Raw genomic sequence first — 27379 nt, 5'->3', positions numbered from 1 at the left:
GACCAGAAGGGAAGATTTATCTCCTCTTTCAACTCAAAGAACCTTTATCAGTATATCAGCTTGGTCAAGGACATAAGGAAGCCACTGCCAGCGTGTGGGGGAGGGGGAGTGCATGTTTATGAAGAGAGATGCCCTTTAGTTTCCTTAGCAGATTTCTTAGGCAGCTGTTCCATGAGTGGAGTGCTTCAATTGGCTACGGTTCACTATTGACAGTCCAGTTAGCGTTTTCCTGTGAATGGAAAGACAGTTGTAATTGGCCCGTTCATTCGCGGGTTCTACAAAGCAAGGGATTCCATTGGTGCTTTCTGTCTCCTAGCAACTTGCTGAAGCTGCCTGAGGAGGAAGGGAGGCTGTGCAGAGTGCTTTGTTCTCAGCAGCAGTTGGTGGAAGAACCTCTGTAGCAGGAGATAATTCTGTAACCAGGTTTAAACTTTTTTCTCATTTTCAGTGATCATAGCACTGGCAGGCCTCTATTAGTGGAGTAAGAATCATAAGGCATGTGGAAGGTAATTGTATAACAGGAAGCCTATGTGTGAAGGCCATATAGGCGCCTATGTTGTGAAGATACACTTATGAGTCTTTATAAAACCGCCCCACTGAAGCAACAGAAAATGCGTCTATAATGAACTAGCTAGGGAGCTGGTGTAAATGAACACATATACAATACTTTTGACCATGCATATATTAAAAAGAATACATGTAAATAGCATCTGCGCTTGGTGTGTGTGTGTGTAAAATTCACCCTCAAACACCAAAGTCACATGCAAGTATGCTTGTTCTTGTCATTATACATACTTTTGGGGGGATTTGGATTTTGCTTACACCAAGGTGAGTTATATTCAGGTACATTGGGTATTTCCCTGTCCCTGGAGGGCTCACAATCTAATTTTGGGCCCCTTTTACCAAGCGGCGGTAAGCCCAATGCGGGCTTACTGCTTGCTAAACAGGAATTACAGCCAGGCTATCGCAGCATGGTTTTTAGTTTCCATTTTCATTAGCTGTGGTCCATGTAAAGGGTCATGGATTTGATATACTGCCTTTCAGTGATACAACCAAAGTAGTTTATATTTATTATATACAGTTAGGTGGGAAAATATGGGATACAAATGCAACAAATAAATTATATATGGGCTATTTTGCTTGGAGGTAAAATATGGTCTTTCATTATTTAAATTATTATATTCTGGCGTGGATACTGTGGATTTAGCAGAGGGATGCAAACTTCAAGCTCTGACAATTCCCAGTGGCCCTCACTGGTTCACATTCACACAACCAAACTTCGGCTGAAAACAGGTGATGAGTTTTTGGCTGCACTTTTGGTTTTGACTGAAACACATCAGACAGTTTTGGTGGCGGTTTTGGTCAAAACTGAAAAAAAAATCAGTTTTGGTTGGCTTCTAATTGGCAGAGAGTCTGGAAATCCATTGTAATCAGGCAAAAGAAAGTATCTGCTGCTGGGAAGCCAAGGATTACCAGTACTCATATTGCCAGTGGCTTTGATACGTGGAAGTTAGTTAAATTGTCCATATATAAGCTGATAACTCTGAAGTCAACAGTTACAGACTCTTGCACTTTTCTGCTCACACTGTTCTACCTTAATGCTTTTTCATATTTCTGTGAGTTAATGTAGCGTCTTCACAACCTAACAACTTGGAATCTCTTATCTTGAAAATCTGTCAGGAGACCCTCAGCTACAAAAAGGCTTTTTAAATACTTTAACAAATGTAATAACTAGTGTATTTATGAGGTTTGCTGTACAGAGGCTGCTTATTTTTTATTTATTTATTTGTTTTGCAGAGCAAAATGGTTTTGAATATCTTCATCTTTTTTTTCTGAATATTATTTGGAATCGATGGTGTGCTGTGAAACAATCCCAGTACCTGATCAGCTTTTGAGAAGATCTTGAGAGAGAAGGAAAGAAAAGAAAAAGCGAGCCACCCCTGTAGGTGTCTGTTGGTGGAAATGCCTCAAACTTTATCAGTAGAAGACTCCTTTAATTTCAAGCAGGAGCTTCTCTGTTACAACACATCTTCTCTCAGTGCTGATGAGTTTGATTTGGACACGTCTGGCTCACTGTGTAATGGGGCTTTGCATTCAAAGTCTTCTAGCTCATCCGAATCTTACAGCGAGCTTCTCTGTAACGGAAAATCTGTCACAAAAGTGCAGTATGATGAGGGGGACACTTGTGAAATTAAATTTGTACCATCACCATCTGAGGAGGAGAATTTATGTGGTTGGGGACCATTTACACCACTTTGGGTACAGTTTTTCAATACACCCAAAGGTGTTCTTTTTTTCCTTTCCATCCTATCTTTTCTGCAGGGTTTGATAGTAAATGGATTCATTAACACAGTGATCACCTCAATAGAGCGTCGCTTCGACCTACGTAGCAGCCACAGCGGGCTGATTGCAAGTTCTTATGATATAGCAGCATGTATCTGTTTGACATTTGTGAGTTACTGTGGGGGCAATGGGCACAAACCTCACTGGCTCGGCTGGGGTGCCCTGATTATGGGCATTGGCTCTCTAGTGTTTGCATTGCCCCATTTTGCCACTAGCATTTATGAAGTGAATTTTTCCGAAAAGATGGGTATGTGTTACTCCAACAGTACAGAGAAGTGTTCAGAAAGTGCCTCAAGTCTCTCCAAACACAGATTTGTCTTCATGCTGGGGCAGTTTCTTCATGGGATTGGAGCCACCCCACTTTACACCCTGGGGGTGACTTATTTGGATGAAAATGTCAAGTCAAACTATTCTCCTGTGTATGTTGGTGAGTAAAGTAGTCTTACTGGGGAAAGTTTCTCTACTTTGAATCTGGTCAGGTATGGAAAGCAAATGTATTCTTTATTGGTGTTATCTCAGGAGCGATGGACTTACACATGGGTCGTGGTAAATTGCAGGTGAATTAAAAACGGAAGAATTTCCAAGTTTCTAGTCATGATCTATAGGTCTTCCCTTGTTATTTTCACAAATTTGAATTTCCAGATTGTGAATTAACTATTTAATTGCATAGCCTACAGGGATTTTGCAGACTGTCTCCAAATAAGTGAGAAAGAGTCTAAAGACACTTTCCTTGTTGTTTTCCTCCTTTCAGCAACCCAAACTATTTTCTATATAGCAAAAGAGAATTAGCTTGCTTCTCATCTTGTACAATATCTGTAATAATCTTTTAGGGGGTCTTTTACTAAAGCTTAGCTTGAGTTATCTGCAGCAGGGCCCATTTTATTCTTATGGACCCTGCTGCAGATAACTTGAGCTAAGCTTTAGTAAAAGACCCCCTTAAAATATAACTGTACGAGGGTAAAGGCAAAGTGATAATGTGTACTCTTGTTTAGAACATTAAGACCCAAATTTAAGGATCAGGGAAATTTTAGGGTGTAAAATCTCTCTACAGATTTGTAAAATAGAGAGCTATATTTGTTTTTGAAACAAGCTAAACAATGGTGAAAAATTTTGGGTGGGTGTTTTTCTAGATTATTTGGTCCACACCTTTCTTGATACTTCTGTATTATGTTTTAGATTTTATTTTAAGATATATGCTATTTTGTGAGATGATTTATTTGGGTTAATTTTTATATTGACTATATTGGGGGATTCTTTTTATTTCTATTGTTACTCACTTCAAAAATGATTAAAGAGATGATTAATTAAATGTTATCAATAATAAAATGCAAATATAGCCCTGCTTGTCAGTTTGGACATGAGAACATAAAGAACATAAGCACTGGCATATTAGGACAGACTGAAGGTCCATCAAGCCCAATATCCTGTATCCAACAGTGGCCATTCCAGGTCACAAGTACCTGGCAAGATCCCGAAACAGTACAATACATTTTATGCTGCTTATCCTAGAAATAAATAATCGATTTTCCCAACTCCATTTTAATAATGGCTTATGGACTTTTCTTTCAGGAAGATATATCTAAACCTTTTCTAAACCCCGCTAAGCTAACTGCATTTACCGCATTCTTTGCAATTAATTCCAGAGTTTAATGACATGTTGAGTGAAGAAATATTTTCTCTGATTTATTTTAAATTTACTTCTTTGTAGCTTCATTGTGTGCCCCCTAGTCCTAGTATTTTTGGAAAGATTAAACGAGTGATTCACGTCTACCCATTCCACTCCACTCAGTATTTTATATACCTCTGTCATATCTCCCCTCAGCCATTTTTTCTCCAAGTTGAAGAGCCCTAGCCGCTTCAGCCTTTCCTTATAGGGAAGTCATCCCATCCCCTTTATCATTTTTTGTCGCTTTTCTCTGTACCTTTTCTAATTCCACTATATCTTTTTTGAGATGCAGTGACTAGAATTGCACACAGTATTCAAGGTGTGGTCACACCATGGAGAGATATAAAGGCATTATAATGTCCTCGATTTTATTTTCCATTCCTTTCCTAATTATACCTAACATTCTATTTGCTTTCTTCGCCGCCGCTGCACACTGAGCAGAGGGTTTCAATGTATCGTAGATCCTTATCCTGGTCGGTGACTCCTAATGTGGAACCTTGCATCATATAGCAATAGTTCGGGTTCCTTTTTTCCCACATGCATCACTTTGCACTTGCTAACATTAAACATCATCTGCCATTTGGATGCCCAGTCTCCCAGTCTCATAAGGTCCTCTAGCAATTTTTCACAATCCTCTTGAGATTTAACAACTTTGAATAACTTTGTATTGTCAGCAAATTTAATTACCTTACTAGTTATTCCCATATCTAGATCATTTATAAATATGTTAAAAAGCAGCGGTCCCAACACAGACCCCTGCAGAACACCACTATCAACCCTTCTCCATTGAGAATACTAACCATTTAACCCTATTCTCTGTTTTCTATCTTTTAACAAGTTTTTAATCCACAATAGAACACTACCTTCAATCCCAAGACTTTCCAATTTCCTCTGGAGTCTTTCATGAGGTACTTTGTCAAATGCATTTTGAAAATCCAGATACATAATATCGACTGGCTCACCTTTATCCACATGCTTGTTCACCCCTTAAAGAAATGTAGTAGGTTGGTGAGGCAAGATTTCCCTTCACTAAATCCATGTTGGTTTTGAGGGGCATTTTCGAACGGGAACGCCCATCGCTAAGGGCGCCCATCTCCGAGGATGGCATGGCGAAGTGGCGGGGCCAACTGTATTTTCAAAAGCGATGGGCGTCCATCTTTCGTTTCGAAAATACGGTTGGGGGCGCCCCAATCTCGACCTAAATGCTGAGATCGCCGGATTTAGAGATGGGCGCCCTCGGTTTTCCCCCATAATGGAAACTGATGGTGCCCATCTCAAAAACGAACCAAACCAAGGCATTTGGTCATGGGAGGGGCCAGGATTCGTAGTGCAATGGTCCCCTTCACATGCCAGGGCACCAACCGGGCACCCTAGAGGGCACTACAGTGGACTTGGCAAATTGCTCCCAGGTGCATAGCTCCCTTACCTTGGGTGCTGGGCCCCCCAAAACCCACTCCCCACAACTATACACCACTACCATAGCCCTAAGGGGTGAAGGGGACACCCACATGTGGGTACAGTGGGTTTCTGGTGGGTTTTGAAGGGCTCACATTTTCCACCACAAGTGTAACAGGTAGGGGGGGATGGGCCTGGGTCCACCTGCCTGAGGTATACTGCACCCACTAAACCTGCTCCAGGGACCTGCATACACTGCTGTCATGGACTGGAGTATTACATTTGAGGCTGGCATAGAGGCTGGCAAAAAAAGTTCTTAAAGTTATTTTTTTGAGGGTGGGAGGGGGTTAGTGACCACTGGGGGAGTCAGGGGAGGTCATCCCCGATTCCCTCCGGTGGTCATCTGGGCAGTTCGGGCACTTTTTTGTGACTTCGACCTAAAAAAAAAGGGACCAAAAAAAGTGGACCAAATTCTTGCCAGGGATGCCCATTTTTTCTATTATCGGCCGCAGCCAGCCATCTCTTAACCACGCCCCGGCACACCCCTGTCCCACCTTCGCTACCCTTCCGACACGCCCCCAGGAACTTCGGCCGTCCCGGCAATGGAAAGCAGTTGGGGACGCCCAAAATCGGCTTTTGATTAAGCCGATTCTGGCGCCACTGAGAGAAGGACACCCTTCTCCGGATTTGTGTCGAAAGATGGGCGCCCTTCTCTTTTGAAAATGAGCTGGTTTGTCTCATTAATCCATGTTTATGTATATGCTCTGCAAATTTGTTCTTTATAAAGATCTATACCATTTTGCCTGGCACAAAGCTCAGGCTTACTGGTCTGTAATTTCCCGGATCACCTCTGAAACCCTTTAAAAATATCGGCGTTACATTGGCCAACCTCCAATCTTCCGGTACCATGCTTGATTTTAAGATAAATTACATATTACTAGCAACAGTTCTGCAATTTAATTTTAATTTTATCAATACTCTGGGATATATACCATCGAGTCCTCTTCAGTTTGTCAAATTCCCCATTACGTCTTTGAGGTTTACAGAATACAAATGCAGGTATTCTATAATATTGCACCTAATTTCTGGGAACACTCCAACCCTCCATGGCCATAGCCCTTTTTAACTGTGCGCTATGAAATTTAGGTGCGCATGTTACAGAATAGGGTGTAAGGCAGTTCTGTGCCTAAGTACTGCCAATTAATTGCTTGTTAATGCCAATAATTGTTATTAATTAGCTAATTAGTTTGTGCATGGATCTGTGATCTGTGCCCCAAATTGTGCACCTGACTTTAGGGAAAATTACCCCTACCTCAGAGTAGATGTAACACTGTGTGGGAGCTTTTGGAGAGGCTACTTCATAAAGGGATATAGGGGCATATCATATCAATATATATAAAAGGCGAGTGTCGTACTCACTCGCAAATGCACAGTAGAGACCTTCTCTGCCCCCTCCCCTCGCGTCAATACGTGATGACGGGGGCCGGAACAGAGAGGGTCTGTACTGCGCATTTCTGAGGGAGGTACACCGCCGTCTAATGCTCCCCCCACTCGAGTCGCCACTGCCACCCACCCTCTACCCGGTCGGGCCCTCGCTCCACTATTGAAACAGCGAGGGTCCAGGAACGCAGCACTGAGCTCTGCTGAGCTGCCGACGTCAACCTTCCTTCTTCTTCTCTGCCTCTGTCCCGCCCTCGACGACGTTACGTCACACGAGGACGGGACAGGCAGAGAAGAAGAAGGAACTTGGAAGGCCGACGTCGGCAGCTCAGCAGAGCTCAGTGCTGCGTTCCCGGACCCTCGCTGTTTCAATAGCGGAGCGAGGGCCCGGCCGGGTGGAAGGTGGATGGTGACGGCTCGGGGGGGGGGGGGGTGCGAATTCGGAGGGGGAGGGGCAGCGGCGAACTCGGCGGCGGGGGCGGGCCTTTCAACCCCCCCTTCCTATAATAGCCCGTTTTTACGGGCTCAAAGGCTAGTAGCCTTAATAAAACAGCTGCCATGTATATGCCAATGCGCCTTTCCTACCTAAGTGCCTGGTTATAAAATAACCCTCCCTGTGCTCTACGCAGAACCAAATATTTAGACGTCAATAGAACTCCTAAGCTTCATGATTACAGCATCCCTCAGCTATATCAATAGGTGACTAACTGGGAATCTTTGACTGGCCTTATATTTTCGTATGCAGCCAGAAAAGAATCCTACGATCATATCTCCTGGATATTTACTTTTACGATTAATGTTTTGCAGGACAGTGGCCTTAGCCAATTTTGTCCTTGGCTTATTTTCATATCATCTTACATTAGAGACGTTAATGATGTCGTTAGATGTTCAAGTAGAGAACAGAGAAATTTTAGGACAAATTAGAATAAGAAGTGTAAAGCAACAGTTGATGTGATCTGAAGGAAGTTTTCTTCTAATTGATGTGATGATGCACTGCACCCTTTCCAAAATTCTTTTTGTCTTCAGGTATCTTCTACACTGCTGCAATCATTGGACCTGCGGTTGGATACTTGGCTGGAGGAAGATTTCTAAAAACTTTTACAGAAATCAGTGTTCAGTAAGTTAACATCTGCATATATTTTGCAGAACTATCATAAACCAATTGGAATATATATGGGAAAAGTGGTTTAAGAATCATTCTGTATTCAGTATTTCATGCAATCCACTTATCTTTTCAAACCCACTCAGCCATTCCAGTTCAGCTTCAGTGAATATGATATTCTTCTTGTACATATTTACACAGTCTAAGGAACCACTGTGTTAACACATGTGCTAACACCTTCCATTAAAGCACGTTAATGCAGTGCAGTGGCGTAGCCAAGGGTGGGCTTGGGTGGGCCCAGGCCCACCCAGTAGCAGCACACCTATGATGTGGCTTGCAGGGATTCCCAAGTCCCACCAGTTGAAAACTCCCAACAACTGTCCCTCCTGCATACCTTGTAAATAGCAGCTCTTCACCTGCAGCGAGCAGCAGCTGATACATACTACTCACACCAGCCACACAGCCTTCCCTCTGACGTATTCCTGCCTATGCGGAAACAGGAAGTTGTGTCAGTGGAAGGCTGTGGGGCCAACATGAGTGTATTAGTTGCTGTTCACTGCCGGTGAAAATCTGCTATTTAAAAGATATGCGGGAGAGGGGGGATGTTTTGAGAGACCATATAGCATGCAGGTGAGAGAAGACCAAATCACCTGTGGGATGGGGCAGGATTCTTCTGCCCACCCATCTTGGGCCCAGGCCCACCCAAAATTGGGTGTCTGGCTATGCCCTTGATGCAGTGTTCATGTAAATGAAGCAGATAGTAAAGAATTTATCTCAAAAATTTAACTATACCTGCCCAAGGGTATAACATTATTGTACCTGCACATGTACTTTTTCACAACTCTAATGGGTAAGAAGCTGTTTTGAATGGCTGTGGATTTCATTACATCATGAACAACATGTTAAACCTCTCATGTTAAGGCATTTAGTTTAAAAGCTCTATTCACATTTTAGATATGTGTAAACCAGCATTTAGACATGTATATGATCTAGAAGTGTAATGACTCCTGCTGGTACCTTGTGAGTTCTTTTGTATTTTCAGGTGACAAATGTGCATAGACTACAGATTCACACACACTCACTCAGGAAATAGGATACAGTAAATACCTTTAATATGTTGCCTTCAGAATAATCAGCTCACACAGAGTCTGGTTACAGACAGATGGTATTCATGGCAGTTTCTAACCTCCCATGCATGGAGAGGGGGCATGAAGGGTCTGGCCTGCAGAGACTTGTGGCTGTATCTCCACAGTGCACAGATATGGAATATTACTACTACTACTACTACTAATAATAATAATAATCATTTCTATAGCACTACTAGACATATGCAGTGCTGTAAACATTATATTCAGATACTTTCTCTGTCCCTAGGGGGCTCACAATCTAAGTTTTTTGTACCTGGGGCAATGGAGGGTTAAGTGCCCAAAGTCACAAGGAGCTGCAGTGGGGATTGCCCCCAGGTCACCATGATCAAAACCCACTGCACTAACCATTTGGCTACTCCTCCAGACCGAAAAGCCAAAGAAAAGAAAAAAGTCCAAAAGAAGTTTCCCCTAAAACATACCAGTGCATAGTACAGTTATACTCTTACTTTGCCCAGCCCAAAAGAGGGCAGAGCTGGTCAGGGCAACCAATCAAATATGTACATGTGAACAGAGCCTGGCCAGGGTAACATGCAAGTACAGAAAAAAAGGGAATGTTTCTCTCCCTCAGTTACAAACTCATAAGGGGTGGGGGTGAAGATCTCTGACCATGGCAGGGGGATACAGAGACAAAGCAGATGTCAAATAAGAGGCCAAAGGTAAGTCCTCTGGAAAGGCCAGTTCACAGCCTATGTGGGCCCTATTTCCACTGACAAAAGCAGGTTTGTTCCATTCTGCATCAGTATGTTACATGCACATCTAAATCCCAATTTTAGAAAGCCGGAATATTCATATTTAAAACTCAAAATATGCGTATGGCAGGGGGTGGGTTCTGAGTGTTTTTTGGATGGGACTATGATAACCGGTTGTCTCTCTGAATATTTGAGTGACACAGCATCAAACCGGCTTAGTTTATTGGTTAAAATAGACGGTTAAGTTGCCACGGTCAAAAATGAAACAGGATATTCAATGCCAGTCACTGGATATGGCCTGACATTGAATATTGGGTCTGACTTTTGGCATCAGGCAGTCACTATGCAGCCTGATGCTGGCTGAATATTTACAGGAAGTAATACCTGTACTTGAATGTACCCTACAGTGACTTCTTATGTGGACAGGAGAGTAATAGTAATGATGATCTATTAATCGTGGTTAAGGTTGCCAGGGACTCAGGGAAGGAGTGATCTTTAATCCCTCTTCCTGTGGAATTTAATCTGTGGAAGGTGTTGACCAAACTGTAAAGGAAAGATACCTCAGAGGCAAGATCCAGTGCAGAATATAAAAGCAATTGTTAAACAATCTTGCTCAGTTATTGCAGTATAGATGTTAGCAGACAAGGACCACCTGGTACACTTATGCTGCCCTTTGTATCTGCATACTGTGAATGCAAGGTCATTGTTTCTTTTCTTTTTTTTTTCCTATAGCACTGATCTTTCTCCTGAAAACCCGCTATGGGTCGGAGCTTGGTGGATAGGGTTCCTGGGAGCTGGAGCAGCATCAGTTCTCATCTCTTTTCCCATCTTAGGTTACCCTCGAACATTGCCAGGTACATTCTTCTATGTGAATATCATGTGTAAAGCAGTAACCAGTTCATTGTATTCATCTGTTCTTCACTTTACCATTCTGTAAGCCTTATTTTATAAAAGGCTTTTATGCATAAACTAGTGACGTCACACTATTTTTTTACTTTTTTTTTTTCAACTTTATTTGTAGCTCAGGGCAAGTTACTTTCAGATACAGTAGGTATCTCTATGTCCTCAAAGGAATTACAAGCTAATGAGTCAATATTCAACAGTGACAGTCAGTGTATTAATTAAACGCCAGCCATTGGAACTGAAATAACCCCACCCTTTTAGTTGTTTTAACTTTATCTGGCTAGATATCTGGTTAGAAGACAGTGTTCACCCACAGACCATCCTGGCACTGACTGGGTAAAGTCTCTGAATATCCCAGTCAGTGATATTTATCCAGGTCCCTAAATGTATGAGAGTCATTTTTTAGTTTATGTTTATTACGTTTATATTATGTAATAAAGATAAATGTAATGTTTTAGTGCAGTATTTATTTATTTATTTTTGACATTTATATCCCACATTATCCCAAACAAGTTTGAAGGTCAATGTGGCTAACAATAAACATTTGCAAAAAGCACAATACAATTATTATTAGCATACATAGTAATAATACAATGCACAAACTTCACTACTATTGAATAACAAGAGCAGGGTTCCAAGCATGCCCGAGAGCTAACAATTACAAGTTTGAGTAAGGGATTTACTGAATAAAAATGCTTTCAACAGCTTACGAAACAGGTACGGTAACATATCTTAATGGATTAGGCAGAGAATTCCATAGCTTCGTACCTTGATAGGTAAAGCCTGCAGTATGAATAGATTTATAGTGAAGCTTCTTATGACTTGGGTAATGAAGGATGAGATAGTTCCTAGATGTAGGAAAAACATTTCATAAAGACAGTTCTATAGGGTTTTGCATGCAGCAAGGTAATAAACCATATAAAATCTGATAAACAAGTACACAGAGTTTAAAGGTAATCTGAGAATTTATTGGAAGCCAATGTAATTGAGCCAGGAGAGGTGTTGCCTTGGTATAACAAGGAATTCGACAAACAAGATGGGCAGCAGTGTTCTGCACTGATTGAAGTTTCTTGAGTAAAGAGTATTTTAAACCTGAGTAAACAACATTACACTAGCCAAACTTAGAGAGTACTAGTGTTTGGACCAAATAATGGAAGATTGAATTCGGAAAGAAGGGTCTCAATCGCTTCAGCCTCCACAATCTATTCAAGACACTGGATATTACTACTACTATTTAACATTTCTAAAGCGCTACCAGGGTTGCGCAGCACTGTACAATTAACAAAGAAGGACAACCTGAGGTTCAAGTGATAGATACTGGTCAATAGTTATACCTAGGATTTTCATAGTAGTAACTAACGGGTAAGTCATGTTATCTATAGTGAAGTTCCTCATAGCCATATGGTGATAGGGATTAATCAGGATTAGGAACTTGGTTTTGTTTTTCTTTAGATTTAATTTGAAATCAGCAGTCCAGGATACCATCAGATCCAAACTGGACTTGATAATAGGCAGGATTTCAACTATATTGTCTGTAAATGGAATGTAAATGTTAACTTCTGTTATATCCCAAGGATCAGTCCAGACAAATGGGTTGTGACCATCTGCCAGCAGGTGGAGATAGAGAACTGTAATGAGTTGTGCCTGCACTTAGCAACCAAGCCAGTATTCTCTATCTCCAGCAGGCAGGATAGCAGCTCCTGTGTGCTGTGGTGACTTCTGTGTGGCCTCCTGTCTTGCTTGCAGGTTCAATTGAATTTGGGGTTCAGAATATCCTGTTCCTCAGGTATAAACTTAGTGGTCTAGGTCCCTCCCTGCTTCCCCGTTGCCACTTTCTACCTCTTTATCTCAGTCTTCCCTTCTCTTTTTCTCTTGCCTCTATCTTAAAAAAACAGCCACTGCAGTTCTCCTTGAGAGTGCTTGTGCTGTGGGAAGATTGTGGGGTTTCAGTGCCTTGGAGGTCATGAGACTGGCTGTTTTCTGCGAGTATATTTATTATTCTGTATGTCTGAGCCTATTAAGTCTTGTGTGCACTGCGGGGGTAAGCTCTTGGTTACTGGTTCCTGAACATTTTGCTTTACTTCCATGGACATGCCGCTTTTGCCTACTTTGGTCATCAGTACTTGGTCTGGCCCCGCTCCGATGGTGGTTTTAGCGGGCTCAGCACCAACGGCAGAACGTCAGACTCACAGAAACAGTCAGAAGCCTTGCAGATCAGCAAAGGTATACGACGGCGGCGGGAGGGTGTGTCGAAGGGGGCGGTGGGGCTAGGGCCAAATCTACGGGGGCCCATGCCCCCATGGCCCCATATAGCTACGCCCCTGCTTGGCATGTAGCAGACATGCACCAAAAATGAAATTACCACAAGAGCTGTGTGGTAGTCGGGCGGTAAGTCCATTTTGGCGCTCGTTGTGTGCGCATAGAGCCTCATGGAGCTTAGTAAAAGGGGCCCTTACTTTTTCCCATGGATAAGTAAGATGAAACACAGCCGTGGAGGGGCATTTTCGAAAGGGATGTCCAAGTTTTCATGAGTACGTCCTCGCAAAACATCCCGACCCAGGGGTGGGGAAACCTATATTTTCGAAACAAGATGGACATCCATCTTTCGTTTCGATAATACGGTCAGGGACATCCAAATCCTTAAATTTGGTCGTTCCTAGATTTGGTCATCCGTAGACTTGGTCGTTTCTGATTTTCGGCGATAATCGAAACCAAGGACGTCCATCTCAGAAACGACCAAATGCAAGCCATTTGGTCATGGGAGAAGCCAGCATTTGTAGTACATTGGTCCCCCTGACATGCCATGACAGCAACCGGGCACCCTAGGGGGCACTGCAGTGGACTTCATAAATTGCTCCCAGGTACATAGCTCCCTTACCTTGTGTGCTGAGCCCCCCAACCCCTCCCCCCCCAACCCCATTGCCCCCAACTGTACACCACTACAATAGCCCTTACGGGTGAAGGGGGGCACCTAGATGTGGGTACAGTGGGTTTCTGGTGGGTTTTGGAGGGCTTGCTGTTTCCTCCACAAACCTAACAGGTAGGGGGGTATGGGCCTGGGTCCGCCTGCCTGAAGTGCACTGCACCCATTAAAACTGCTCCAGGGACCTGCATACTGCTGTGATGGACCCGAGTATGACATCTGAGGCTGGCAATCAATATTTTGAAAGATATTTTTTGAGGGTGGGAGGGGGTTAGTGACCACTGGGGGAGTAAGGGGAGGTCATCCCTGATGCTCTCTAGTGGTCATCTGGTCATTTCGGGCACCTTTTTGTGCCTTGGTCGTAAGAAAAAAACGACCAGGTAAAGTCATCCAAGTGTTCATCAGGGACGTCCTTGTTTTTTTTTATTATGGGTTGAGGATGTCCAAGTGTTAGGCACGCCCAAGTCCCGCCTTCACTACGCCTCTTGAACTTTGGCCACCTCAGCGATGGAAAGCAGTTGGGGACATCCAAAATCGGCTTTCGATTATACCAATTTGGACGACCCTGGGAGAAGGACGTCCATCTTCCGATTTATGTCGAAAGATGCCCATTAGTAAATAAGGGCCTGAAGGAGCTGATCTCTTCTCCCCCCCACCCCGTTCCTTATTTCATTGGAGACAATGATAACAGGAGAAAGGGGGGCTCCTAAGTTTATGACCTGGCTCCTAAATCCCAAGAAAAGTTGTCAAGGCCTGATCTAGATTATTGGCACCTGGGCACTTTCTTGTGGCTATTTATAAAGTCAACATAGTAGACACAAATGCATGCTGCTAGGCATATGTTCATACTTTATACAGTATTTGCATAAGCACCAATCCCGCCTCGTTCCACTTGTTCTACAGACCTGCTTGACCCTTTCAATTGAGAATGCAATATTGAAGCACCACCTTCCCACCTGTAGGAATTCAGGCACACACTGCTGTGCAGCTTGGAGGGATCATGGCATGTAGGCCTTCGTGGGGCATCATTTGGGCAGAGCATGGCTGGAGATGCAATATATGGGCGTACTTTATAAAATACATTCAATACCCACATAGGGAACACACACTCTGTTACAGCTTCTTTGGAGCAGGTGTAAATTTGTGCAAGAGCACTTGTATACTACTAGGAATCATTGCAGAAGTCTATTTCACAAAGACACATAAGTATCCTGCTATAACGTGTCTGTGTACCTCCTCAGTACATGCAAATTTCCACGGGTAATTTTATAACAAGCCACTTGAGCACATTCATGGGGGAGTTGATTGATTGATTGATTTCATAGTTGTATCCCACAATTATCCAAAAATGAGTTTTGGTTCAATGTGGCTTACATTTAACAGTTGTTAGAGATTACATTGATTCAACTACATATACAAGGTTGTTGGCAAGATAACTATTAGTGCATATGGAATAGTCATTGAATTCTTGGGATGATATGTCTTAGTTCATTTTTTAAATGAAAAGATGCATTACAGTTAGAGGTCGTATTGTGTATTGTTGTTCCAGAATGATTAGTGCATATTATGCTGATAGAATTTCCTGAAGAGGTAGGTCTTTAGGTCTTTTCTGAATTGGAGGTAGTTCGTGATGCTTGTTATGACTATAGGAATTGAGCTCCACCATTTTGAGCCCAGGTAGCTAAATCCTGCTGTGTAGGTGGACTTATATAGTATGTTTTTGCAGTTGGGCAGGTGAAGTAGTAGGCAACCTCTGGTTCCTGGGTTTGCATTTCTTGGTGATAATTTAATCATGTCTAGCATGTAGTACGGTGACATGCCAAACAGTATTTTGAAGATGATTGTGCTGGTTTTGAAAAATAGTCTGGCCTTGATCGGGAGCCAGTGTAGCATTATTAGTAGTGGGGTTGCTCTATTATATTTAAACTTTTTGAATATCAATCTCGCTGCTGTGTTTTGGACAGTCTGCAACAATCGTAGTAGGTTTCTTTGCAGCCTACATATGCTGCATTACAGTAGCCTAGTTGGGACAATATCAGCATCTGTACTATAAGACAGAATGACTGTCTGGGAAAATAGTCTTTGATTCTTCTCAATTTCCATAGTGTTTTGAAGCTTTTTGACGTGATAGCAGCAACTTGGTCTTCAAGGGTCAGATGTTTGTCGAGAATGATTCCTAGTATTTTTATTTGTGTTTCAATTGTTGATCTATTATGATGTTTTGGTAAGTAGTGGGATTGTGCTTGCTGGATAAAACCAGGACTTTGGTTTTTTCTTGGTTCAGTTTTTAAGTTTGACAGTTGTGGCCCAATTTTCTATGAGGTTGAGTCCTTTTTTGGCCTTACCCAGTATTACTGTGATGCTGTTGTTGAAAGGTATGTAGATGGTGACATCATCTGCGTATGTGAATGGTTTCAAACCCGTTGTTTTCCAGTTTCTTGCCAAGTGGAGCCATCAGGACATTGAATAATTTTGGTGATATTGGGGAACCCTGAGGGACCAGGAGGCTGAAAATTCATTGGACATCTTGAAAAGGTAGGATCTAGTTCTTAGAAAACTGTTGAACCAGGCTGCTACTGCTCCGGTTATTCCTATGTTGTCGAGCAGGGTCATTAATATTATGTGATCTACTCGGTCGAAGATGCTTGACATATCGAATTGTAGTAGTTTTCTCTGGCTTTGGCTTATTATTATTCTGAATTTTGTGATCAGGTTGGTTATGACTGTTTCAGTGCTATAGCATGGTCTGAAGCGTGATTGAGAGCTGTGAAGGACTGAGAAGTGTGTTAGATTTTCTACTAGTCTCTCCATTGTTTTTGTCAGCAGTGGTATTGATGCCATTGGCCTGTAATTAGTGATTTCACTGATCTTTCTGGTGGCACCTTTAGCGATTGGAGTGAATATGATGTTGCCCATGTCAGAAAGGAAATGGCCTTTCAAGAACATGTATTCTAGGTGTTCAGTTAAGCATTTGATGAACTAATCTGGTGGGTTTTCCATCATGTAGTTTGGGCAGCTGTCTAGTAGGCAATTGACATGTGCATATTTTGTAAGTATTGCTTTAACTGAACCTTTGTCACATGTAAACCCTATTTTCCATGTGAAACAGGCCTTTTATAAATTGCACAACTACATAGGCACATAAAGGACTAGATTCTATATAAGGTGCCTGAAAACTCTGTGCGGAAAAAAAATACACATAGGTACACCTAAATTTTATAGAATAGGCTTAAATTTCCATACGGTATATAGAATAACACCAAGCGCCTCTCCAAGTTACCAAATGTAGTCGCGGCCATTTATGCCATGTTTTACTTGCAGAGTGGGTGTATTCTATAACAAAGCGCATAGATTTTAGAAATGTCCATGCCCCATCCATGGCCATGCCCCCTTTTCAACTATGCGACTTAGAATTTAGGCACACCACGTTACAGAATACACTTAGTGAGTTGTGCTCATAAATCATATTTAATGCCAGTTAGTGCTGTTAATTGCTTGTTAACATCCAATTAACAGTGCTGATTAGCTAGTTAACCGGTTAAGTTATGCACATTGTTATAGAATACACTTTGATTTCTGCACGGAAATTAAAGTGCCATATAAAGAATCCCAGGGAAAATATGTGTGCATGGTGAGTGTGCATCTCTTTGCCGTGATCTGTGCTTGGACATTCTGGGGGTGGAACTGGCAGAGCAGAGGCAGACTTGTGATGTATGTGCACATTTTATAAAATATGTGTGTACATGTGTAGGATACGAATTTAGAGGATTGGCATTTCCATGCAGTTGGATGTCTATTTTATTCAGACACTTGGAGGGGCATATTCGAAAGGGACACCCAAGTTTTGCTGAGGACGTTCTCGCAAAACGTCCCGGTGGAGGGGTGGGGAAACCCGTATTATCGAAACAAGATGGGCGTCCATCTTTCGTGTCGATAATACAGTCGGGGACGCCCAAATCTTGACATTTAGGTCATCCCTAGAGATGGTTGTCCCTAGACTTGGCTGTTTCTGATTTTTGGCGATAATGGAAACTAAGGACGCCCATCTCAGAAGCCCTTTGGTCGTGGGAGGAGCCAACATTCGTAGTGGTCCCCCTGACATGCCAGGACACCAACTGGGCAGCCTAGGGGGCACTGCAGTGGACTTCATAAATAGCTCCCAGGTACATAGCTCCCTCACCTTGTGTGCTGAGCCCCCCCCCAAAAAAACCTACTGTACACCACTACCATAGCCCTTAGGGGTGAAGGGGGGCTCCTACATGTGGGTACAGTGGGTTTGTGGTGGGTTTTTGGAGGGCTCACATTTACCACCACCAGTGTAACAGGTAGGGGGGAATGGGCCTGGGTCCGCCTGCGTGAAATGCACTGCACCCACTAAAACTGCTCCAGGGACCTGTATACTGCTGTGATGGACCTGAGTTTGAGGCTGGCACAAAAGATTTTTAAGGATGTTTTTTGAGGATGGGAGGGGGGTAGTGACCACTGGGGGAGTAAGGGGAGGTGATCCCCGATGCTCTCCAGTGGTCATCTGGTCAGTCCGGGCACCTTTTTGTGCCTTGGTCATAAGAAAAACAGGACCAGGTCAAGTCGTCCAAGCGCTCGTCAGGGACGCCCTTTTTTTTCCATTATGTGTCGAGGACGCCGTTGTGTTAGGCACACCCCAGTTCCGCCTTTGCTGCGCCTCTGACACGCCCCCGTGAACTTTAGTTGTCCCCACGACGGAAAGCAGTTGGGGACGCCCAAAATCAGCTTTGGATTATATCGATTTGGGCAACCCTGTGAGAAGGACGCCCATCTTCCGATTTGTGTCAAAAGATGGGCGTCCTTCTTTGTCGAAAATGAGCCTGATAAGCACCTATGTTACCTTTTTAAAACAGGCACATTTTTGGTTTTCTCACATAGGTGCCTTGTTATAAAACCAAGCCCATAATGATCAAGCCCTTTAAATGTAATAAGTCTATGTGGACATTTGCCTTTATACTTGAGCAGTTATACTGAACAGTGGCCTTTTACTTGCCTATGCAAAGCATGTTTAATGTTCTACCGTGTGCCTGGTACTGCAGATTAAAAGCTGTCTGCCAGCAGATAAGTACATAGAATGAGAAAAATCAGGAGGGGTGACAAGAGAAAGGAAAAGACAGATAAAAGAAAGGGTTAAGAAGAAAGTCTATGCTAGGACTAGTTTTCTAATGGAACAAACTCATTTATTTTATTTTATTTATTTTAAAATGTATCACCCGCTTAAAACTAAGTAGCTCAGAAAATAAAAACATACATAAAATACTCAACATAAACAAACAGACATTAAAAATCCATTGCCTTTAAAATCTCAGTTACAAAGGATCTATAATGAAAGTCAAGTGTCTGACAGGGAAATGAGAGTAATTCAAGGCCTGTCATTTAACCCATTTCTGCACTCTCACATTGTCCCCCTGATTCTATAAAAGTTGCCAAAAATTGTATGCACAAATTTAGGTACAGTCCCGATTTCCTCACGCACTTTAATAGAATAATGAGCCAATTAGTGCCAATAACTGGCCTTTTAACAAGCAATTATTGTCACTAATTGGATTTAATTGGGACTAATGCACATAAAGTTAGGCACGAGATCTGCGGAAATGGGAGGGTCATTTATTTATTTATTTATTTATTTGTTGCTTATATCCCACATTTTCCCACTCGTGCAGGCTCAATGTGGCTTACAGTAAGTTAAATAAAAGTACAAACTTAAAGGTTATGCAAGCATCTAACAGAGTGAACTAGATAGGGAAGGGGACAAAGGATACATTAATCAACATTGTAAGTTGAGGAGTAAGTCTTAGCAAAGAGGAATGTCTTTAACAACTTCTTAAAAAGGCCATGGTCTTCTTGAGTTTTAAGGTGATGAGGTAACAAATTCCAGTGTTTGGGACTCCAGTAACGGAAGGACGAGGCAAAGATTTTCTTGTACTTTACTCCCTTACAGGTCGGAAAATGGAGGTAGAGATAGGACCGAGCAGCAGGATTGGCATTTCTAGGCGGAAGGTCAATCAAGGGGAGCATGTATTCCGGTGCAGTCCCATAGATGATTTTATGCGTCAGGGAACAGATCTTAAAAGCAATTCGCTCGTGTACAGGTAGCCAATGAAGTTTAAAGCGCAGGGGTTCGGCATGTTCAAAACGCCTTACTCTAAGGATGAGCCTCGCCGCAGTGTTCTGAGCCGTTTGGAGCATTTTCAATAAGGAGGCCTGACAACCCACGTAAATACCACTACAATAGTCCAGATGGGATAGGACAAGCCAGTGGACAAGGGTTCGAAACAAGTCTCTTGGAAGGAGGTATCTGATGCGCCGAAGCCTCCACATTGCCTGGAACATTTTTTTGGTGACCAAATGTACATGATCAACCAGCTGGAGATGTGAGTCCAGATGTATTCCTAAAAGTCTCAGGCTGTTGGCAATCGGGAGGGCCGAGCCCAGAACTGGAAGCATAGTGTCAGATACATGAGCGTACGTGGACGAGAGGATGAGACAGTGAGTTTTTTCCCTGTTGAGCCTGAATCGGAACACCTTGGCCCAGTGTTCTAAAGTGGTGAAACATGCATCTATGAGGTTGGCAACTTCTGATATTGAGGATTGAAAAGGGATGTAAACTGTAATATCATCCGCATAGATGAAAGGGTTGAGGTTTAAGTTTGCAAGTGCTGTGGCTAACGGCATCATCATAATATTGAACAGGGTAGGTGAAAGAGGAGAGCCCTGAGGGACCCCACAGGAAGCATTCCACGGTTCTGAAGTGTGGGAGTTCACCATGACCTGATAGGACCTTGAAGTCAAGAAACCCTTGAACCAATGCAAAACTGGCCCTCCTATGCCGAAAGAATCCAGTAGATGGAGCAGGAGTTCGTGATCCACCATATCAAAAGCACTAGACATGTCAAATTGTAGTAGAAGAATCTTCCGTCCAACCGATAGTTCTCGTCTAAAGTTAGATAAGAGAGTGACCAGGACTGTCTCCGTGCTGTAATGAACTCGAAATCCTGATTGCGAATGGTGGAGGATATCAAAATTAGTCAAAAACTCGTTGAGCTGAACATTGACCAGACTTTCCATCAGTTTGATAACTAGAGGTATCGAAGCCACTGGACGATAGTTGGAGATGACATCTGGCTTGATCTTAGGATTCTTTGGGATTGGGGTGAGAAGGATGTTTCCATGGCCTGACGGGAAAAAACCTGCGTTTAACATATAATTGAGGTAACAAGTCAATTCTTCAATGTAACATTTTGGTGCAACTTTTAGGAGGTGGGTTGGACATACATCTAATCTGCAGCTTTTATTTGTGAATTTACGTAAAGCCATAGTCACCTTGTCAGGCAACAGGCGATTGAATTTGATCCAATAGCGGTCAGCCGGGCAAGCGCCCAATGGCACGACCAGGGATGCCAGGAAGTCGTCCACCTCAGAGAGGTTACTGACGGTTGAAGACCGCAGGGTAAGGATTTTCTCCTTGAAGTAAGATCCTAGTTGTATAGCTGAAGGAGGATTAACACTGGAGCATTCTAACTTGCGAGTATCTAGAAAGGTGTTTAGTAGCTGGTATATCTGTCGGATGTCCCGGCCTGCCACCTGCATCTTAGATGAAAAGTAGGTGCGCTTTGCAGATCGGATAGCATATTTATACTTGCGATGACTACTTTTCCAGGCCTCCCAAGCCAGATCGGTTTTGCATTTTCGCCAAGTTCTTTCCGTACGTCGTACCTCACATTTCAAAGCTCTCAGTTCTGTTGAGAACCAAGGTGATAATCTACGATTGTACGAGGATTTAAGACGCAGGGGTGCAATTGTATTCAATACTGTTTTGCAAGTGTGGTCCCAATCGGAGAGATAATTGGGCGAGGATGGTTGCAGATCCAAGCCATGACTGTAGAGAGATCTCCAGAACAAGCTGGGGTCGATGACGCCTCTGGTGTAATATTGGTGAGACTGACGAGGTCGGAGGGGACTTGAGGTTTGCCAATGCAGGGTGAACTGCAATTTAAAGTGATCCGACCAGGCCGTTTCCAGCCAGTCAATATCATGAACAGAAAAGTTACGATCTTCTAAAAATTTAAATGAGAGGAAGTCCAGTGAATGGCCTTTACAGTGAGTTGGACCTGAGATAGGACATTCAAGATCACAAAGGTGGAGAAAATCCAGGAACTGGGATACATCTGGAGAGGTGGTATTATCCAAATGGAGGTTAAGATCGCCCAAGAAAAGTGTATTCGAGTTATTCATGCAGACATTAGAGATGAAATCCAGAAGCACAGATTGACTGCTTGACCAGGAAATTGGTGGTCTATAAATCAGCACACAGGCTAGCTGGCCATGAAGGGAGGAGTGATGAACATTGACAGCAGCGACTTCCAGCAACGAGGAGGTCAAAACCGAAATTGTATCTACTATGAGGTAGGAGAGGTAAATGAGCGCTAACCCGCCCCCTCGCTTGTCTTTTCTGTCCCAGTGGATGATTTTGTAGCCTGCAGGGCAGAGATCTAATACAATGGGGTCTTTAGGTGTTCTTATCCAGGTTTCTGTGATGAACAACATATCTAGAGCGTCGGAGGAGATCTAGTCAGATATCATTTCAGGATTGCTCACTACTGATCTCGCATTTACATAGCCCACATGTAAAGATTGGAATTGCACTTGTTTCGCTTGCACAATGGGAACCGTTGAGTAATGATATTGCTTGCGAGGATGGGACTTAGAGGCAACAGAGACAGATAGTTGATCAGCATGTGACGAGTTGCAAGATGGTGTGCGGGATGAGAGCTTCCTATGTCCAGTGATGATGGGAATGTGGCCATAAGAGGATTCAGTAGCAGTTAGGACGGAGTGCAACAGGGCTGACAGGTAGAGAATTTGAGTTATGGAGGACGAGAACATGATTATGCCAGGAGGTGGCAGGAGATGAGATTGTAATCTAGTTAGTCTAATTGTAATCTTGCTAGTGAAGAAGGGGAATCCATTTGTAACAGGCTAATCTTGGCAGATTAAATAAAGCCCGGAGCATTCTCCACAGATCTGCAGTTAGGGCAAACAGGAGGAAGGGAGATGCAACAGCTGATTAGTTGCAAGACGTCCAGTGCCGAAACAGGCTCCTCCTTCTTCAAGCAAAACAGGCAGCTTAGAATCAAGGTGGTCATGGGCATTTTGGTGCAAAACAGGGGTGTGATTTTGAGTTTTGTACATAATTATAGAATACGGGCACTCTATATGTAAATTTAGGTGCATGCATTTGCACCATGTTTTCATTGGTGCAAATGGCGGTGCCTAAATTTACACACAACCTCTCCACATAATCATTTATTCGATAAACTGTGCTGAACTTTAGGCGCAGCTTATGAATACCGCTTAAATGGGTATTTTTCTGTGCCAATTTTTTAAGGCCCCACATATATAGAAACTAGCCCTGTATGTTTTTATAGTTGCCAGTTTCCTTTTCACTTTTCTTCCTTTTCCAAGCTCCTTTTCAATTCATCACATCCCATTGCTTTACTAACTTAAGTCAGTTAACAACAAAGCAAAAAAAATAAACAAAACCTTGGGCCCTATTTACTCAGTATTTCTCTCAGACACAAAGTGAGGGTTGATTTTTAATAGATAGGCCCCTTTATATTTTACTTATTTATTTGTTACATTTGTATCCCACATTTTCCCACCTATTTGCAGGCTCAATGTGGCTTACATAGTACCGTAAAGGCGTTCGCTAATTCCGGTATGAACAAATACAGTAACATTGTGGTAAAATAAGGTTCGTGTGTACAGACATATTAGGGAATCGTAGAGAGGAAGATTTATTATATGTCTATTACGAGCTTTGGTTTTGTTGTGTTGCAGGGTACAAGCATTTAAGTTGGGTCAGTAGGGTATGCCTTTTTCAACAGGTTAGTTTTTAATGATTTCCGGAAGTTTAGGTGATCATAAGTTGTTTTCACGGCTTTTGGTAATGCGTTCCATAGTTGTGTGCTTCTGTAGGAAAAGCTGGATGCATAGGTTGATTTGTATTTGAGTCCTTTGCAGCTTGGGTAGTGGAGATTTAGGTATGTTCGTGTTGATCCTGTTGTGTTTCTGGTTGGTAGGTCTATGATGTCTGTCATGTATCCCGGGGCTTCGCCGTAGATAATTTTATGAACCAGGGTGCAGATTTTGAAAGCAACACGTTCTTTGATTGGGAGCCAGTGCAGTTTTTCTCGGAGGGGTTTGGCACTTTCGAATCACGTTTTTCCAAATATAAGCCTGGCTGCCATGTTTTGAGCGGTCTGAAGTTTCTTTATAATTTGTTCTTTGCATCCCGCATAAATTCCGTTGCAGTAGTCTACATGGCTTAGGACCATTGATCGTATCAAGTTGCGAAATGTTTCCCTCAGGAAGAATGGTTTCACGTGTTTGAGTTTCCACATTGAGTGGAACATTTTTCTTTGTGGTAGATTTCACTTGGTTCTCTAATGTGAGGTTACGGTCGATTGTAACACCAAGAATTTTCAGGCTGTCTGAGATAGGGAGTGTATAATCTGGGGTGTTCATGTTTGTGGGTTTGTTCGTATTGTATTTGGATGAGAGGATGAGACAGTGTGTTTTTTCTGTGTTGAGTTTTAGTTGAAATGCGTTTGCCCATGAGTCCATGATATTCAAGCTAAGCTTGATTTCGTTGGTGATTTCTATACATTCCTTACAAACATCAGATCACGTTTGTAAGGAATGTATATTGTGACATCGTCTGCATAGATGAAAGGGTTAAGGCCTTGGTTGGATAAGGATTTGGCTAGTGGGGTCATCATTAGGTTGAAAAGGATTGGTGATAGTGGTGATCCTTGAGGTACTCCGCATTCTGCTTTCCACGGTGGTGATATGTTTGAGCTTGATTTCACTTGATATGTTCTAGTGGTTAGGAAACCCTTGATCCAACTAAGTGGTAATAGAGAACATTTTTATACAACCATCCTATAAAAACATGCACATCCATTTACCATAACATCACATACAGATGTTATGCTGCTCCTAAGGGCTTAAATTTAAGCACCATTTATTTCTTTATTTATTAGGATTTATGTACCAACTTTTTGAAGGAATTCACTCAAGGCGGTGTATAGCAAAGAATAAGTCAAACATAAGCAATAGACAATTACAGCAGTAAAAATATTCAAACAACAATACAAAATATGGCATGGAGGGGCATAATCGAACGCCCATCTCCATGGGCATCTATGTCCGAGAATGGGTACGTGAAGGAGCGGGACAGACCGTATTTTCGAAAAAAAATGGGCACCCATCTTTTTTTTCGATAATACGGTTTGTGCCCGGCAAATGCAACGGAGTTGTGTGGATTTAAGCTGTGCGGTTTCGTTTTTCAGCGATAATGGAAACCGAAGGCGCCCAGCTCAAAAACGAACAAATCCAATGCATTGGGTCATGGGAGGGGCCAGGATTCATAGTGCACTAGTCCCCCTCACATGCCAGGACACCAACCGGGCACCCTAGGGGGCACTTGTAACAATTAAAAAAAAAGTTAAATACCTCCCAAGTCCATAGCTCCCATCCCTTGGGTGCTGAGCCCCTCAAATCCCCCCTCAAATCCCCCCAAAACCCACTGCCCACAACTCTACACCATTACCATAGCCCTTATGGCTGAAGGGGGGCACCTACATGTGGGTACAGTGGGTTTTGGGAGCAGTTTGGAGGGCTCCCATTTACCACCACAAGTGTAACAGGTGGGGGAGGGGGGATGGGCCTGGGTCCACCTAGGTGAAGTCCACTGCACCCACTAACAACTGCTCCAGGGACCTGCATACTGCTGTGATGGAGCTGGGTATGGCATTTGAGGCTGGCATACAGGCTGGAAAAAAAAGTTGTTAAAGTTGGTTTTTTTATGGTGGGAGGGGGTTAGTGACCACTGGGGGAGTCAGGGTGGTCATCCGGTCATTTAGGGCACTTTTTTGGGCCTTGTTCGTGGAAAAAAAGGGTCCAAAAATGACCCAAATTCGCGCTAAAAACACCTTTCTTTTTTCGATTATCAGCCGAAGGCGCCCATCTCTCCTCGGCCGATAAACACGCCCCAGTCCCACCTTCACCACGCCTCCAACACGCCCCCGTCAACTTTGCCCGTTTCCGCAACAGATTGCAGTTGAAGACGCCCAAAATCGGCTTTCGATTATACTGATTTGGGCGCCTTTGCGAGATGGGCGCCCATCTCCCGATTTGGGTCGAAATATGGGCGCCCATCACTTTTGAAAATAAGGCTGATAGTATGCTACATTACAACTGAACCCTTACATTTGTAGAATACTAGCACTTATACATAAAAGTGCTAGAAGAGCGCTCGGCTTGATTCTATAATTTAAGCTTGCAAAATTGCTTAGCGTGTAAATGTAAGGGGATGTTCACAAGGGAGGGGCATGGGTAGGTCTAACATTTATGCACGTAACATAAAGGATACTGTAAGCACCACATAGGGAATGACACAGGAACGGGGACCCAGGGTAACCACGGGAACGGAGATGTGGACAGAGCCCACGAAGACAGGGTGGGGATGGGACAGGGAAAGAGCCCACAGGGATGGGGGCAAACTTTGTCCCCATGTCATTCTCTGCTTTGCAGGCTGTTAATGAACTGGACAATTATTTATGTTGGAGTGATGTAGACACAATGTTTTTATTTTTTTGAAAAGCAAGCAAAAGTGCAGGTCACAACTGGCAAAATTTGCACGGAGGATCGTGTGCATTCCTGCTACCAGCACATCTTCTGAGAAGACATTTTCTATTGCAGGAAGGACCATGGAAGACAGGAGAGCTACACTGAATCCTGAGATTGTTGATGATTTATTATTCATCCATAGATTAAAAATTCATAACAGTGCTTTGTAGGGTATATTTCTCCCCCGCTAGGGCATATAGAGAAAGTTGTATTTTGTACCCCTGGATATTTTAACAGGGTGGATTAGGGTTTCTTGGGGTAGTAGAAGTCAGCTATTGTTGGAGTTGGAAGGATTAGGGGGAGTTATTATAGTTGCTCATTGTTATTGTTTTCTATTTGTGATTTATAAACAACAGTTGCATAGAATATTGTTCCCTTTTATACTTTAATCAAAAGATTTAAATATAAAATCATAAGTGTACAAGGTTTCTGCAGATGAGGACAGAGCCCAGAGGGACAGGGCGGGGAACAGGGACGGAGCCTGTTTGGATGGAAACAGAGCCCGCGAGGACAGAGACAGAGCCCACGGGGATAGGGACAGAGTCCACGGGGATGGGGCAGGGACAGGGACAATTATTGTCTCCATGTCATTCTCTAATGCCCACTTACGCCAGTCTTAGACCTGGTATAAATGTTGGCACCTAAATGCAGGCTCATTGATGCCAACTTAGGCTAGTATTCTATAGTAGCAATTATGTGTATAACTGCTGCTATGGAATAGGTTTACATCCTGCGTAAAGCAGACACCTAAATTGTGGCACCCAGTCATAGAACTGCTCCCTTGGTGTATAGGAGAAAAAGTTTAATGAATCAGGCCCTAAGTCCACAAGTGCCAGTCATTAGGCATTTTCAAACTCTGTCTTCTGCAAATGTGAATGCATTTAATGAAGTCATTGTTGAGTTGCAAGGCTCCCAAGGGCACCTCCTTCCTTTCCACACAAGCTGCCTCTGTATCTATCTGTTGAAACTTTACCTCTTCTCAAATCTCTGTCCTCTCTCTATCTTTGTTCCCATTTCTTTAAATTATATTCATCATCTGTAATTTTTTTTCTT

At 42.9% G+C, this 27379-nt stretch overlaps 1 protein-coding gene across 2 annotated transcripts in view; it reads left to right on the top strand.

Moving 5' to 3' along the window:
• Window positions 1–1890: 1890 nt before the first annotated feature.
• Window positions 1891–27379, top strand: part of SLCO4A1 (solute carrier organic anion transporter family member 4A1) — a 63500-nt gene continuing 38011 nt past the window's right edge. For both annotated transcript variants that reach the window (XM_030212513.1, XM_030212514.1), the window contains exons 1-3: window positions 1891–2770; window positions 7871–7961; window positions 10516–10637. In XM_030212513.1, coding sequence (XP_030068373.1) covers window positions 1963–2770; window positions 7871–7961; window positions 10516–10637 — 1021 coding nt within the window. In that variant the 5' untranslated portion in view covers window positions 1891–1962. The remainder of the gene's footprint in view (window positions 2771–7870; window positions 7962–10515; window positions 10638–27379) is intronic.

This window comes from Microcaecilia unicolor, chromosome 8, assembly GCF_901765095.1.
Source record: "Microcaecilia unicolor chromosome 8, aMicUni1.1, whole genome shotgun sequence".
NCBI classification, from domain to species: domain Eukaryota; kingdom Metazoa; phylum Chordata; class Amphibia; order Gymnophiona; family Siphonopidae; genus Microcaecilia; species Microcaecilia unicolor.
The sequence above is the reverse complement of the archived record's forward strand: the minus strand, read 5'-3'. Positions and strand labels throughout refer to the sequence as shown.